General features: G+C 38.2%; 1 protein-coding gene across 7 annotated transcripts in view; it reads left to right on the plus strand.

Annotated features, from left to right (window-relative positions):
- Window positions 1-1,910: 1,910 nt before the first annotated feature.
- The window catches only part of PLEKHH2 (pleckstrin homology, MyTH4 and FERM domain containing H2), a 112,069-nt gene continuing 96,374 nt past the window's right edge, over window positions 1,911-17,605 (plus strand). For 6 of the 7 annotated variants that reach the window (XR_013389422.1, XR_013389423.1, XM_077915223.1 and 3 more), the window contains exons 1-2: window positions 1,911-2,013; window positions 9,572-9,700. Coding sequence is in view for 5 of the 7 variants with exons in the window: in XM_077915223.1 (XP_077771349.1) it covers window positions 9,578-9,700 (123 nt within the window). In the remaining 2 variants the exon portion in view is untranslated. Of the gene's footprint in view, window positions 2,014-2,496; window positions 2,932-9,571; window positions 9,701-17,605 lie in introns of those variants that run through there. The other variant, XM_077915224.1, reaches the window with a different exon arrangement.

Genomic DNA, 17,605 nt, shown 5'->3' on the forward strand with positions numbered 1-17,605 from the left:
AGCTTCTTTTCATGAGTGACTTTATTCACTCAGCTCTCTTAGTCTGTTTAGTATTCTGACTCACAAACGGAAGTGATTCTATTTTGGCATTCTTTCACTCTTTCTCCTGCACTTAATTCTTTGGTCTCTACTGACTTGCTGCATTAAATTATGCAAGTTACTTAAACTCTGTTTATTTAACTCCTGCGTGCTCTGTAAAATAAGCCCAGGCCAGCCTGCTTGTTTGCCAAAGCTGTTTGGAGACAATTTTTCATATGATATGCATCATCAGCTCCCACAGAAGGCAAAAGGAATTTGATGTGTGGGGGTAGTCTGGGATCCAGTCCAAAATTAGTGCTCATCTGGAAGAAATATGGAAGCCTGATACTTGCTCACTGGCCTTTTAGTTGTATTCATTTATTGCCTTCTTCCCTCTAAGGAACTTTGTAAATCTTTATCTCTTTTATGCATTTTCTATATAAGGTAAGATAAGCTTAAAAAAAAAAAAAGATGGTAATGGAAAAAGCCTTCTGACATCCTTTATTGGCCAACTGTGAACCAAAGGGAGTAATTTGTCTGACCTAACTTTATGACCTGCAGAAGGATTACCCATGATATTCAGAATTCTAGTTTTTCCCACTTGAGACTGTCCTTGCCAGACCCCATCTGGGTTTGTAAAACCCAATTGGATTCAAATTATCACTCCTCCACTTAAGCAGTGCTTTGTGCTGGGTGCTGAGGAGGCTGCAAAAAGAAAGAAAATGGATCCCTGGTTCAAAGAGCTCACAATCTAATGCACAGATAAGAAGCAGTACATAAGGCAGAATGAGCTCAGCGCCAAGAGGAGTAAAAACCTAAATGATGCTCACGGAGCAGCAACAGGAGAAGAGATGCTTGCCAGGAGGGGTGACAGGCATGGTTACGTGGAGATTATTTGAGCTGTGTCTTAGAGGTCGGTTAGAACTTTTAAAGGGGACGGAGAAAACAGTAGGTAAACGTTCCCAACAGACTTCCCTGGGGTGGGGCAAGTGCACAGCAAGACTCCAGCGAAGGGGGCAGCCCGGGTGGCTCAGCGGTTTAGCGCCCCCTTCAGCCCAGGGCGTGATCCTGGAGTCCCAAGATCGAGTCCCAAGATCGAGTCCCAGGATCGAGTCACAGGATCGAGTCCCACGTCGGGCTCCCTGCATGGAGCCTGCTTCTCCCTCTGCCTGGGCGTCTCTCTCCTCTCTGTTTCTCATGAATAAATAAATAAAATCTTAAAAAAAAAAAAAAAAGACTCGAGTGAAGGGCAGCTGTAAAAGATAAGCCTGGAAAAGTAGGCTGGAGGCCTCGAATACTAGCCTAGGGAGTCTATTTTTTTTTTAATATTTTATTTATTCATGAGAGAGAGAGAGAGAGAGAGAGAGAGAGGCAGAGTCACAGGCAGAGGGAGAAGCAGGCTCCACGCAGGGAGCCCGACGTGGGACTCGATCCCGAGTCTCCAGGATCACACCCTGGGCCCAAGGCAGGCGCTAAACCGCTGAGCCACCCAGGGATCCCCTAGGGAGTCTATTCTTGATCATTTAAGCAAAAGAGAGCCAACGAAGGCCTTTGGCAGGGTGTGCATCAAAAGTGCATTTCAGGACAGTTAACCTGGCAGAGGGTAAAGGATGCATTGGCAAGAGGAGGGACTTCAGGCTGGGAGACGAAGCGGGTGGGTGTTGAGCCGAGGCAGAGAACGGAAAGGAGGTGAACGCTAAGACCACCTCTGAGCTCTAGGTATGGCGAAGGCTTGGGGCAGGCAGTCCGGGACAGAGCCCGCTCCGGAGGCAGGGCCTGGGAGGAGTCAAAGTCATAGCCACACCCACGGGTGACGTCAGACGGCCGGCTGCGCTTCCGATTGGCTACTGCGACCGCCAGTCCGAGGGGAAGGCGGTGCCCTGCCCCCGCCCGCTCCGGGCTCGCAGCTAGGCGGGCGCCCGCGGAGAGCCCCGGGAGCCCCGCGCCAGGCGCGGCCAGGACCTCGGGCGCTGCAGCCGGCGGCCCGCAGCGGAGGTAGGCAGGCGGAGCGGGCCCGGAGCTCGGATGCCGGGATCCCCGCCCCCTCGGGAGCGCGCCGTCCCGGGGGCTCGGCGGGCGGAGGTTGGGGGCAGCGGGCAGAGCGGGCGGGCGGGGACCTGGACCGTGGGGCGCGCGGGCGCTGGACCGAGCGGGACCCGCGCCCCCCGCACCCCCCCGCCGCGCCAGCCCGCGGTGTCGCCCGCTCGCCGCCCCCGGCACTGGGGTCTCGGCTGGAGGCAGTGGCCCGGCGCGGTGGCCGGCGGCTCCTCGCCCCCTGCCCTCCGGTGACATTTTGTTTGAAAACGCGGGGCCCGGTGTGCGGCGCGGCGCGGGCGGCCCCGGGGGTGCAGCCGGCGGCCCCGCGGCCGGGGATGCTGCGGCTCGGCCTCGGCTTCCTGGGAGCCGCGCTGTGATCTCGGGGTGAAACTTCTCACAACCCCAAACACCCATTTTCTGCCTCTCCAGTGGCCGGAATGTCAAAGTGCCCTTAGGTGACCTACCCGTGAAACTGCGCTGGCCCTGAAGTTACTAGCCCACCTTTATGTAAAAGACGGGATCTCTGAGCCTGATTTTTGATGTGCGGAACTCCGTGGAAAGAGCAAGTTGAACGATTTACGCGTAAAAGCTTTGGTGCTACCTGCAGGTCGCTGCTTTCTTTGTGAAAATGCCTGTCGCAGGCTCGACCGCACAGCCCCGTGTCCCTGCGAGCTTGCAGTCCAGGGCACGGCTGCTGCCCCGGCCAGTGCCACCCAAGGGCAGGCTTAGCCCAGTGGGGTGGTTGGCGGTCAGGAGGCGTCTTCCACAAGGCATGCCTCAGTGTGGTCAAGAAAGGGATCCTTTCTGCTTTAGAAAACAAACGCACGCTTACCTGGCCAAGTGAAGCCGTTCCTTAAGAGGAGAAAATTAAAGAATGTGAGTGGCTAACCCTGCGCTTGGTCAGGATAAGCCTAAATAGAGACGAATTCTTTCTTTTCGTTTTCTTTCTCTTTTGGGATTTGGAAGAGAAACAGGAAGTCAGAGATTCGGAGAAAGGAGCATTCACTCCATAATTGTAAACAGTTTATTTTGTGGCAGTAAATATTCCCCAAAGTCATTGGGGGTGGGTATTTGGACAACCAAGACTTACACACACACACACACACACACACACACACACCCCGTCCACTGCAGTGAAGATAGATTGCTTTCAAATTAAAAATCTAGAAGGAATATTTATTTAGCAAATGGTTATAATTCCCAAAGCTATACAGTTATGTTCCGTAAAATCGATGGTAATGGAAAAGGATAGTGGACGTTGTTCAAAGTTACAGTCTTTGCTCAAGATGGTGTATTAACACAACAGTTACTTTATGCTAACTGAAATTATGGAACGAAATGAGGAAATCAGGTGTCTAGACCTCTGGGTGGACATTAGCCAACCAATCTGTAGTTTTGAGTTTTTAAAAATTATGGCACTATTAATAGAGAATGCAGACATTAGATGCCTATTTAATAATAGGCTTAAGGTTTTGCTACTTCGTTGTAAAATATATAATGAGCATAACTAAATATATGAATAGGTATGTTTAACTTAGAGTTTATTTATTGTGTCATTTTCATAGCTAAGGAGTCTTGGTAAGATATATGTATAGACTTGCCATATTTGAGGTTAACATTTACCTCTAAATCATTGGAGTTAATGGTGGAATTCTTGGCAAGGATAACAAGCAACAATGGATCATTAAATTTGTAAATGTTGACATACTATATACATCCATGTAATGGGTGGAGTGGGGAAGATCTTTCAAAATATAAAACAAAGCCCAGAGTCCATGATGAAAATGATTGTTACACTTTACCACATATTTAAATGAAATTTTTTCTTTGTGTATATCACAAACAAGTTTTAAAAGATGACAGATGTATGGGGAACAATTGTGTGAATAAATGTATGATGAGGATATTTGTATCTGCATTGCTTTTTTAAAAATTTATATTTTTATTTGAGTATAGTTGACACACTTACATTAGTTTCAGGTATACAACATAGTGATTCCACAGCTCTATACAACTGTTACTTTTTCTTTACTCATTTGTAAATAAATGCTCTTTTTTAGATTGAAGTATAAAATTACCCTTTTCAAGGGTACAGATCAGTGGCTTTCAGTATATTCACAAGGTTATGTGATCATCAGCACCATCTAATTCTGGAATAATTTTGATCACTCCAAAAAAAAATCCTATACTCATTAGCCATTGATCACCATTGCCCTCTCTTCACAGTCTTTGGCAACGATTAACTTACTTTCTGTCTCTTTGGATTTACCTATTTCATGTAAATGGAATAATACAATATATGGCCTTTTTATGTCAGGGTTCTTTTGCTTGGCAGCTAGGATAGTTGTCATAGCAAGTATTAGTACTTTATTCTTTTTTGTGGCTGAATAATATTCCAACATACACATATACCACAGTTTGTTTATCCATTCATCTGATGATGGACACATGGATTGTTTCCACTTTTTGGCTATTTGAATAGTGCTGTTATGAACATTTATGTACAAGTTTTGGTGTAGACTTATGCATTCAATTCTCTTATAATAGTAGCATTGGAATTGCTGGGTCATATGGTAACTTTATGTTAAAACTTTTGAGGAACTGTTAAACTGTTTTTCTAAAGCAGCTATACCATTTTTACATTCCCAATAGCAAATTTTGAGGGTTCCAATTTCTCCACATCCTCACCCACACTTGTTATTACATGTCGTTATTATTATAACTATCCTATTTGGTGTGCAATAATTGTCATGATTTTAATTTGCCTTTTCCCTTACAGCTAATGATGTTGAGCATCTTTTCATGTGCTTATCCGGCATTTGTATATCTTCCTTAGAGAAATGTCTATTTAGATCATTTGCCTATTTTGTAATTATTTTGTTTTTAATTGTTGAGTTGTAAGAGTTCTTTATATATTCTGGATAAAAGTCTCTTAAATTTATGATTTGCAAATATTTTTCTCCCTTCTGTGGGTTATCTTTCCATTTTCTTGATGGTATCTTTTGAAACAAAAGTTTTGAATTTTGATTAAGTTCAATTTATCTATTTTTTATTACTTAAGCTTTGAATATCAGATCTAAGAAACTGTTGCCTAATCTAAGGTCACAAAGATGTACACCCATTTTTTGTTCTAAGAATTTTAGAGCTTTGGCTCTTACATTTAGGTCTTTGATCCATTTTGAGTTAGTTTTTGTACATGTTGTGATACAGGGGTCCAAATTCATTCTTTAGCATGTGGATATTATCCAGTTGCCTAGCACCATTGTTGAAAAACTATTCTTTCCCCATCGAATGGTTGTGGCATCCTTGTCAAAAATCAATTCATCATAAATGTGAATTGGACTCTTGATTTTATTCCATTGATCATATGTCTATCTTTATGGCAATCCATACAGTTTTGACTAATGTAGCTTCGTAGCAATTTTTGAAATTGGGACATATGAGTCTCAAGATTGTTTTCACTATTTTGGATCCCTTGAATTTCTATCTGAATTTACGATCAGCTTGCCAATTTTTACCAAAAACTGCAGTTGGAATTTTGAGAGGGATTAAATTGATTGTGTGTGTCCATTTGCAAGTATTGGCATCTTCATAATATTAAGTGTTCCAATCCATGAACTTGGATGTCTTTCATTTATTTAGGTCTTTTTTTTTTTTTTTAAGATTTATTTACTCATGAGAGACACAGAGCGAGAGGCAGAGACACAGGCGGAGGGAGAAGCAGGCTCCATGCAGGGAGCCCGATTTGGGACTCGATCCTGGGACTCCAGGATCATACCCTGGGCCGAAGGCAGGGGCTAAACCGCTGAGCCACCCAGGGATCCCCTATTTAAGTTTTCTTTAATTCCTTTCAATGAGGTATGCCTGGGTGGCTCAGCAGTTGAGCATCTGCCTTTGGCTCAGGGCCTGATCCTGGAGTCCTGAGATCTAGTTCCGCATCGGACTCCCTGCGTGGAGCCTGCCTCTCCCTCTGCCTATGTCTCTGCCTCTCTCTCTATCTCTCATGAACAATAAATAAAATCTTTAAAAAATTTTTCTTTCAAAAAAAAAAAATTTTTTTTCTTTCAATGATGTTTTGTAGTTTTCAGAGCACAAGTCTACACTTTTGTTAAATTTATTCCTAAATATTTAATTATTTTTGATGCTATTGTATGTGGAATATATTCTGATTTCATTTTTGGATATATTTTTAAAAGATTTTATTTATGTATTCATGAGAGATGCAGAGAGAGATGCAGAGAGAGATGCAGAGACATAGGCAGAAGAGAAGCAGGCTCCCTGTGGTGAGCCTGATACAGACTTGATTCCAGGACCCTGGGATTACAACCTGAGCCAAAGGCAGAGGCTCAACCACTGAGCCACCCGGGGTCCCCATTTAAAAATTTTTTTTCTTGATAATGCATAGTAAAACAATTGATACAATTCATTGTATTCTGATCTGGCTTCCTAAAACCTTGCTGAACTCAGGTAGTTCTAATAGCTTGTTTGTGAATTCCTTAGAGCTTTCTTTTTTTTTTTTTTTCCTTAGAACTTTCTATGTATAAGATCATGACATCTGAAAAGAGAGATAATTTAGTTTTTTTCTTTTTGTTTTTGTTTTCTTTATTTATTCCTTTTTAAAAAATTTGAGTATCTATTATATGCCTGCCAGGCCCAGAGGTAGATTTAGTTTTCAAACTGGATTCTTTTTCTTTTATTTTCTGTCCCTGGCTAGAACTTTTAGTATGTGGTTGAATAAAAGTGGCAAAAGCAAGACATCTTTGTCTTATTCCTGGTCTTTGACCAGTTATTTATCATTAAGTGTGATGATAGCTGAGGGCTTTTTGTAGGTGCTTTTTATTAGGCTGAAGAAGTTCCCTTCTATTACTAGCTTATTGAATGTTTTTATCATGAAAGGGTGTTGAATTTTGTCAAATGTTTTTTTCTGCATTGATTGAAATGATTATGTGGTTTTTGGTCTATTACTATACTAGTATGGTTCACTGTATTGATTTTCATTTGTTGAAAAAAATCTGCCTTTATGTTGTTTTTTAAACTAGAAATTTTACAGGAGGACATATACAAGTTATTTTAAATGGAGAGCAAAAATTCACCAATGTGAATTAAACTCCTCTTGTTTAACAATGTACATTTCTGTGCAAAGATACAAATGATTCAGTACTTAATGACATCTCTTTCAGGATCGCTTTTTATTTTATAATATTTCATCCATATTTTCTTTCTGTGTCCACTCTAAAGCTAAGGAGGAAAGAAATGAAGTAGCAGAAGTGAGAAAAAGTTTGTGACTGACAAAGTTTGTGCATTATCTACTCCTAAATCATTGATAGTAAATGATAATTGGGTAATGATAAAGGTCATTGATAAGGTTGATATCCTTAGAAAAGACTCAGAAAAACAATGGTGTGAGCCTTCTATAAAAACAAAGATATGAAAAGAGAATGATTTCCAGTTTTACACTTTTAAATATCCCTAAAATTATGACTAGAATTTAGGAGCATTTGGAGGCTTTGAGATGGTCAGGATGCTCTTAATAAAGTTGTAGCCGGGGATCCCTGGGTGGCGCAGCGGTTTAGCGCCTGCCTTTGGCCCAGGGCACGATCCTGGAGACCTGGGATCGAATCCCACGTCGGGCTCCCGGTGCATGGAGCCTGCTTCTCCCTCTGCCTGTGTCTCTGCCTCTCTCTCTCTCTCTCTGTGACTATCATAAATAAATTTTTAAAAAAATTAAAAAAAAATAGAGCTGTAGCCTCGGGGATCCCTGGGTGGCTCAGCAGTTTGGCGCCTGCCTTTGGCCCAGGGCGCGGTCCTGGAGTCTCGGGATCGAGTCCCGTGTCGGGCTCCGGGCATGGAGCCTGCTTCTCCCTCTGCCGGTGTCTCTGCCTCTCTCTCTCTCTCTCTCTCTCGTCTATCATAAATAAATAAATCTTTAAAAAGCTGTAGCCTCTGTAGAATAACTCAACTTTTATTTATTTCTAAATTATTGAATGATAATGTCAGTATTAATGTGAAAATTGGTTTAAGCACAAAACAATATTTATACTAGGAAAATAATCTTTTGTGGGTCTTTAACAACACAAAGTTTTAAAAAACTATAGGTTTAGGAAGGGTTATATTACACTAAATATTGAGAAAATCAACTTTGCTAATATGTGAGGGACACATATTTTTGGAAAATAAGAGTAATACATTCAACGGCAGATCTATTCTGAAGTTCTGAGAGTTTTGCTGTCAAGTATATGCAGAGACCAGGGCTTGGCTCCTTCTGGAAATCCATTCCTAGTGCAAGTTTTTTTTTTTTTTTCCTAGTGCAAGTTTTATCTGTTCAAAGCGAGGACAATTTAGAAATATATCATCAAGCTGCTTATTCAAATGGCCTGATGAAACATTAACATTTATTTATTTATTTGGAGAACATTAACGTTTAAAATAACATTTATGAATCCCAGAACCAGGAACAATGAATTAATAGTTTTTTTTTTCACTTTAGAATTTTAAAACCAGTTACCCTGCTTCCAGGCTTCCCTCTTATTTATGGTGCTTTTCCTTGAGATTTATCTTGTCCAAAAGAAAATGTTAATTTCATAGGGAACACTGATTCCATATTTACTTAATGTAGGTGATTCCAAATTTCATATTTATATCTTTTTTTGCACCAAAAAATTATACAAATGTGTCCAAGGTCATAATACTTTGCCTAGTTAAATATGCCAAATGATTTTTGGCTTGAAAGAGACCTTGGACTTAGATAAATTTAAGATGATGAAAGCAATAATTGTAATGTAAATCTAACTTATTGTAGTGCTAGTAGTGAAGTTTCTTAGGTTATTCTATCATGCTACCAATTGAATCAAATTGAGATAATTCTGTAAGTTTAGCACTGTAGTAAAATTGTGAGCTAAAAGATTTAAAAAATGCTATATCTGTTGGGCAGAGCTAAAATAAATATCAGTAGCCTATGTTTGGGTGGTGCTATTGTATTGTCCAAAGTGCTGTTAAAAATAGCATTATTGGGGGATCTGTGTGTGGCTCAGCAGTTTAGCGCCTGCCTTCAGCCCAGGGTGTGATCCTGGAGTCCCGGGATCGAGTCCCACCTCAGGCTCCCTGCACGGAGCCTGCTTCTCCCTCTGCCTGTGTCTCTGCCTCTCTGTCTTTCATGAATAAATAAATAAATCTTTAAAAAATAAAATAAAAATAGCATTATTTAATTTGTTCCTCACAACATACTCAGGAGGAACAATGGTTTGTTATTACCGGTGTCCTTCCCACTGAGATATGGGAAGGATATGTTATACAGAAAAGTTGAATAATAAACACATTGGGCCTCCAGTCCTGGCCTCCTGGCTCCCCCTAAGTTTTTTCCATGAACTATAGAGCCAGTTCTGAAATTCATCAGAGAATTTATAAAATTTGTATGTGAATTTCATTAGATGGTAACTATAATGTGTACATGGGATTATGTAATGCATTATCCTGAATGCTAATGGGTATTATGCTATTTGAATGCTTTCATTTCTAGATAAATATGGCAGAGCTTTCTGAGACAGAAGGACCAGTAGATTGGAAAGAACGATGTGTAGCTCTGGAGTCCCAGCTCATGAAATTTAGAGTTCAAGCAAGCAAGATAAGAGAGCTCTTAGCAGAGAAGGTAAGCTTTTCTCTCCAACTTTTGTTATTAAACATCAACTATTTGGGGCATATTTCATTTATATTAAGAAATCTCAGTACTTTTAGGGGTAAACATTTTTAAAACAACATAATTTAACTTTTTGTTATGGCTTTGAAGCTATTTTTAGCATATTCTTTTGCCAGTGTTAGAGTGAATTGGACATTAAGCCAAAAAGCATTTCTTTGCTAATACTAGTGTAATATGTAAGAATTGTATGTATTTGATGAATGTGGAGTTCATTCATTCTAGAGAGAAAAGCTATAATTTACTTGACTTTTACTAGAGGCATGTGACAGCATTTTAATTTACTAAATGTTTATGAAAATCATGTTTAAAGTGATTATAGAAGAATATTCACTATTGATAGTAAAACATGTTTATATTGTATTTGAAAGTATGCATCTATTAGGATGTATCGACTAACTATATATCACTAAACTATGATCTAGGCTAGAATTGAGTTTAATATAATTATATGCTTCTCTTAATAGTTCTAGTCATGTAATTAAAATTTCATTTATGTCATAGGAATTTTTTTATATATGTGAATAAAACCCATGGATTAATTCATTCATTTATTCATTCATTCAACAAATAGTCACTGAGGGCTCATTTTGTGCCAGACACTCTTCTTAATGCTGCAATTACATCTGTGAACAAGAAAACCCATACTCTTATTTGCAGGGAACCTGGATTCTAGACCTGTACTATTCAATAGGGCAACCACTAGCCACAAGTGACTATTAAGCACTTGAAATGAGGCTAGTACAAATTGGGGTGTGTTGCAAATGTAAAATACAGCTCAATTTCAAAGCTTAGTATGAAAAAAATATCTTAGCAATAATTTTCATATTGATTGCATGCTGAAATAACATTTTAGATGTTAGATTAAATAGAAAATACTAAAATTAATTACATCTATTTCTTTTTTTAAAAATATGGTTACTAGAAAATTTTAAATTACATATGTAACTCACATATTTCTTTTTTTAAGAATCATTTATTTAAAACATTCCTTAAAAATTTAAATTCAGGGTAGTTAGTATAAGTGCTATATTTTTCAGGTGTACAATATAGTGATCCATTAGTTCCACATGTTACCCAGTGCTCATCAAGACGAGTGCACTCCTAATCCCCTCCACCTATTTCACCAATCCCCTCCATCCACTTCCCCTCTGGTACTACTATTTGTTCTCTATAGTTAAGAGTCTCTTTTTTTTTCTTTATTTATTTTGTTTCTTAAATTCCACATATGAGTGAAATCATATAACATTTGTTTTTCTCTGACTGGCATTTTTCACTTAACATTATACTTTCTAGATCCATCCACATTGTTGCAAATGGCAAGATTTCATTCTTTTTTATAGAATAAAAATAATATTATTTTATTTTATATTATTTTACTGAATAATATTCCACATATTTAATAATGAAATGTGAATATGTGAAAATATTCACATTTTTATACATTCATCTATTGATGGACACTTCAGCTGCTTCCATAGTTTGGCTATTGTAAATAATGCTGCAGTAAACATAGGGGTGCATATATCTCTTCAAATTAGTGTTTTCATATTCTTTGGGTAAATACTCAGTAGTGCAATTACAGGATCATAGGATAGTTCGTTCTATTTTTAATTTTTTGAGGAAGTTTCCATACTGTTTTCCACAGTGGCTGCACCAGTTACATTTCCAGCAGCAGTGCACAAAGATTCCTTTTTTTTCCCTTCCTCGCCAACACTTGTTTCTTATGGTTTGGGTTTTAGCCATTCTGACAGAATGACTCCCGTTATGTTTCTATTGGATACTGCTGTCTGGATGAATAGATATTGTATTGTCATTCATAACTGGTCAGAAGAATTTACAGGTGGTTTCTCAAACACTTGTCTGCATAATCCGTTGGGCTGGAGATTTTTACACACATCACATCTTAAAAAAGGATCTTAAGTCTTCCATTGATAGCTGAGAATCTCTCTTTTTAAAGATTTTATTTTTAAGTAGACTCTACAACCAATATGAGGCTCAAACTCACAACCCTGAGATCATGAGTTGCAAGCCCACTGAGCCAGCCAGAGGCCCTGCTAGCTGAGAATCTCTTAGCACAGAAGTATTCTAATAAATCCAAGAAACCATCATTCAGTTTAAACTTTCATATATATCATTTAAAATTTTTGTGCTTTAACATCTTTTAGGTGGAAAGATTAAAATTACTCCACTACTTTTGGGTCAAAGAATGACCCAGTAATAAACTTTGTGGAATAAATCCCTAGTATCAATTGGCTTTACTTATCAATATTAATTAGAATAAAGTTTTAATCTGAAAAAAAATCCCAGTTTGAATATCTCCCAAGTTAAAGAAGCTTATTCTAACTCAGTTAGTGACTATTGCTTAGTCTCTTGTTCCTCTCTCTATAAAAATAATTTCTCAGATTGTATTGATTCATTTAGTATTTTCTACAATCCCAACCACTCCATGCAATGATTTTATTAAGATCACCAATTATATGCTTGCTACTATACCTCATGGACACTTACCAGGCCTTAGCCTTTTAGCAGTTAGCACACTGTTGGCCACAGCCTCCTTAAAATTTTCTTGGTTCCCTTGACTTCTATACTCTCTGGGTTTCTTTGTGGACTCTACAGGAATTATGCTTATTTTGGTTTCAGTGAATTGACCTTTAAGTTCTAAATTTTATGGCAATATTTGTTCTTTAGAAGGCCTATTTCCACAAATTTCCATAGGAGTGCCTACTTTTCAAAATTTAAAAGTGTCATTTTCTCTGTAAGTACATTTGTAAATAAGCTTTTTGCTTGTGAGTATATGTTATTAGGTTTTGTTTTTTTCTTTGTCGGTGAATGAATACTGAGAGGAATATTATTTCAAAGTTGCTATTGTAGTTGTGGTTTCTTTCCTCCTCCTTCTTCATCTTCTGTATTTTTTTTATCTGCAACTTAGATCCTGTGACAGGTCTAAGAGATGGAATTACTCAGATGTGTTTTACACAGTGGAAAGTGGATGAGTATGCCAAGTTACTCATGGTTTCCCAGTAAATATATTCAACACTAAAAGAGAATAATGTTTTTCATGATATTTTCTGTTATATTCCATTATGCAATATTTTTCCCTGGATTAAAATTATTTTTGGTACCCTCCCATGTTCTAATAAAAATACCAAATATTTATTGATTTGTTATGTGGTGAGCACTTTATAGATGTAATTTATTTAACTCTTATAACAAACTGTGAAGTAAGACATTTTATTGTTCTCATTTTACAGATTGGGAAACTGATGCTTACTATGCTTATTATGTACCAGGCAATCTTCTTTATATATACCTTGTTAGTGATATATATATATATATATATATATATATATATATATATATATAATTAACATATATAAATCTATTTATATGTTTTAAATTATATGTATATAAATATATATTTGTATAATATAATATAAATTACTTTATATATTTTAACTTTTTAATTTTTATAACAACCCTATGAGGATGGTACTAGTATACTAGTATTATTCTTTTTTATCCAGGAGAGGACTTAGACACATAAAAGTTCTTTAACTTCCTGAGTTTATGCTGAATGATGAGTGATGGAAACAAGAATTGAAACTGAGCATTCTGTGTTGAGAGCCTGAATGCTTAGTTACCACCTTCTATGGCTTCTCTAATCTAGTTTTATTGACACATTCCTTGCTTTCTCTGGTATACTCAGCCACTCTATTCTGTCTTCTTCTCAGCCATGCAACATTTAAATCCATCTCTGCTTAAGGGCAGGTATCTGTGTGTGTTAGGGTGTGTGTATGTATGTAGTAATAAACAATTTACATAGCACTACATATTTTTAAAGAAAACCCTGTTACGGGATCCCTGGGTGGCGCAGCGGTTTGGCGCCTGCCTTTGGCCCAGGGCGTGATCCTGGAGACCCGGGATCGAATCCCACGTCAGGCTCCCGGTGCATGGAGCCTGCGTCTCCCTCTGCCTGTGTCTCTGCCTCTCTCTCTCTCTCTCTCTGTGTGACTATCATAAATAAATAAAAATTAAAAAAAAAAAAAAGAAAACCCTGTTACATTGCTTCTGCATGCCAACTTGAGTCAAATGCTACATTCCAGAGGCCAGTCTGGTCCCATCCATAACCTTTGGTTTTGTGTTAGGACCAGTCTGCCCCAAGGCTTCTCCTTAATAGTTCTCTAGACCTTCCCCCCAAATGGATGCAGGCCCAAGTCTGAAGATTCTTGAGAGAATACTAATTTGATTCTTCCACTCTTAGCCAGGAATTTTGGCCAACTTTTCTTTCCTTCAATAGTTCTAGTTCTTAGTTCGGTTTTATTGGCGCTGGCTATAGGCAGCGAACACTAGGTGCCAATGATGGTTCCTAAGCCTTTGTTACAACAACCATTAGCTTGTTTAAACCCCACGGTAACCCTATAAGGGAACCATTATTATCTCAAATATCAAGATGTTGGCATTAAGATTGAGAATATTTGAGTAGTATGCCCAATATTGTATGCTAACATATAACAGAATGGGCATTAAACCTAAGATCTTTCATACTTTTTGTGATGTAGCTAATAGAGTGCATGGCACATAGAAGTAATTCATTATGATTTTCCTGTGTCTTTCTGAAGGGGCACACTGGTTAAGTGTACAAGGAGATAACAAATGTAAATACCGATTAATAGGAGACATTTTCCCCAATTTTTTTTAGGAAAAATATATGAGATGATCTCAGTGTTTTTATAATTAAAGATGGATTTCAACTATATATACTTGATGTTTTCTGGAGATGGAAAAAGAGAATAAATGAGATTTTTTTAAAAATGGGACTATTTTGCTCAGTTTTTTTTTTTTCCATCACAATTTCCAAGTAACTTTGAATATTGAAGCTTGTGAAGAAAAAGACCTTATTGAAGTCTTGGGCAAATACTGCTATAAGTGGGAGAGGTCTTTAGAAGAATTTAAGGAATGGTGTTGGAAATATCTCTAGCATGCCAAATATAAACTCTTCAGGGAAGCTGAGATTTAAGGAGTTTTCCTACTTTACAATATTACTAGTTAGTTTTCTGAGTCACAGAGGGAAAGAGGAAAGTTTCTTTTTAAGTTAAAGTGAATGCTGTTTCCTATGGGTTAGATTTTCAGCAAGAAAAAAAAAGGATGAAAATATGAAGAAATTTCCCTTTGGGCATCAGCATGGCCCATGTAAACTAATGCTGCTGTTACCTGATACAGCATCACTGTCTGGGATTTCCTACCACTTGACCTTCCTTTGTGAATATGATTCCTCTCAGGTGATCTAGGATTCTCTCATAGGAATGAGGAGCCCCTGGGTAGTATAGTATTTGCCTTCATATAATGGTCCAGTACAACATCATGACCACCCTATTTTTCTTTCTGTTTTTGTTTTTTTTTTTTTAATTGGAGTTAAGTTTGCCAACATATAGCATAACACCCAGTGCTCATCCCACCAAGTGCCCCCCTCAATGCCCATCACCCAGTCACCCCAACCCCCTGCCCACCTCCCTTTCCACTACCCCTTGTTCGTTTCCCAGAGTTAGGAGTCTCTCATGTTTTATGACCACCCTATTTAAATTACACATCCTCTTAGTCACTCTGTTACTTCATTTCTCAGTACCTAATGGGAATTACACACATACTGACAATGAGATTTTGCAGGTTAATTTAAATGTCAGTTTTTGGGCAACTGGATGAAGATGTTATTTATTATAACAAAATAAATAAAAATGGTATTAGAGTTTTTCATGGGTTATGTTGGGAAAAATCAGGAAGAGATAGTTGGTGGGGAATTGCAGGCCACATCAGTGAGTGTAAAGGTCTTAAAGTATTCTGCTAATGTGACCAATTTGTTAAATAAGGTGTGTATACACACAGACACACACACACACACACACACACACATATTTGTGTAGGAATATTACTCAGCCATCAAAAAGAATGAAATTTTGCCATTTGCAATGATGTGGATGGAGCTAGACTCTATTATGCTAAGTGAACTAAATTAGAGAAAGACAAATACTATATGATTTCACTCGTATGTGGAATTTAAGAAACAAAGCAGATCAATATAGGGGAAATGGAAAAAAAGAGAAGGAAGCAAACCATAAGAGACTCTTAACCATAGAAAACAAATTGAGGGTTGATGGAGGGAAGTGGGTGGGGGATGGGTTAGATGAGTGATGGGTATTAAAGGAGGGCACTTGTGATGAGCACTGGGTGTTTCATGTAAGTGATGAACTACTAAATTCTACACCTGAAACCAATATTATACTGTATGTTAACTGGAATTTAAACAAAAACTTGAAGTAAAAAAATAAATATATAATACAGCACAAAAAACCCTGCCAAGTTTATTTGTATATGGTGCTTAGGACAGTGAGTATTAAATGTGATAGTGTTAGGATCCAAGGTCAGTGGCACATTGCCTTATTCCACTTGCTGCTGTGTTCTCTGGCTACAGAGGGCACTTCTATGGTAGTAAATGAGAGCACGAGGCTTAGAATTTGCTACTTCATTTTGTTATTGTGTAAGTAGCCTATTTGTAAAAATACTTATTTTTGTTCAAAGTCTGATATAGGGCAGCAGATTATTTCAAGTTTCTTTTAAACTTGATATGGATTGCTTGTGGACTTGACCCAAGGCTTACTTTTTAGTCGATGTTGTGAAAGTAAAAACTTACTTGAATATTTCCTACGTTGCTTTTTTTTTTTTTTTTTGTATTTCACAAAGTTATTTTACAGCTTGAATGGTTATAAAAACATTCACTCAAAATGAAAGTATTGCCTTTCCGATTACCCTTGTGTTTAAACTCATTTTAGAGTGTTCTAAACTTTGTTGAATGTACTTTACATATATTTACTTTACGCAATGTGATGCGTTCAGTGTTTAGGATCTGTAATACAGATAGTGAAAATGTAGTGATTTTCTTTTGTCAGAGTTTATCCTTTTATTTTAAAATATTTTTATTTTTAATTTTTTAGAAAAGATTTTATGTATTTATTTGACAGAGAGAGAGAGAGAGATCATAAGCAGGGGGAGAGGCAGGCAGAAGAAGAGAGAGAAGTAGGTTTCCAGCTGAGCAGGGAGCTCAATGTGGGGCTCCATCCCAGGACCCTGGGATCATGACCTAAGCCAAAGGCAGACACTTAACCCACTGAGCCACCCAGACGCCCTATCCTTGCTTTTAAATAAGTTTTTTGGGGGATCCCTGGGTGGTGCAGCGGTTTGGCGCCTGCCTTTGGCCCAGGGCGCGATCCTGGAGACCCGGGATCGAATCCCACATCAGGCTCCCTGCATGGAGCCTGCTTCTCCCTCTGCCTGTGTCTCTGCCTCTCTCTCTCTCTCTCTCTGTGACTATCATGAATAAATAAATAAAATCTAAAAAAAAAATAAGTTTTTTGGAAAGAGTTGGAACCTTGATGCATCAATTCATTTATTCAACAAACATTTATTGAATCTCTGTTATGTGGTATTCAATTACCCTGCCTCAAGCATTGTTATGTAAATAAAGCATACATGCAGAACCTGGGGGGACACCTCTTAGCTTATTTACTATCTAGTGGTAGAATTATGTTAGAATCTCAAATTCCAAATTTAGCCTTAGTCATACTTCTATCCCTGTGCTTCATTCTGTGATATGTTCCATGAGAACGTGCAACTTAAAATTGTTCCTGCTATGAATGTTACTATCACTTTAAGTTACCAATAAAAGATGCCTATGCTAAAAGGATAGCATACATGGGATAGAAATATAGACGAAAGCTTTCCAGCTAAGAATTTTGTGGTTTCATGTATTGGGGACTTATTTTCATATGGTTCTGTGTAACCATATGCTGTGTCGAGTTTATAAAT

Source organism: Canis aureus, chromosome 11 (genome assembly GCF_053574225.1).
Source record: "Canis aureus isolate CA01 chromosome 11, VMU_Caureus_v.1.0, whole genome shotgun sequence".
Lineage (NCBI taxonomy): Eukaryota > Metazoa > Chordata > Mammalia > Carnivora > Canidae > Canis > Canis aureus.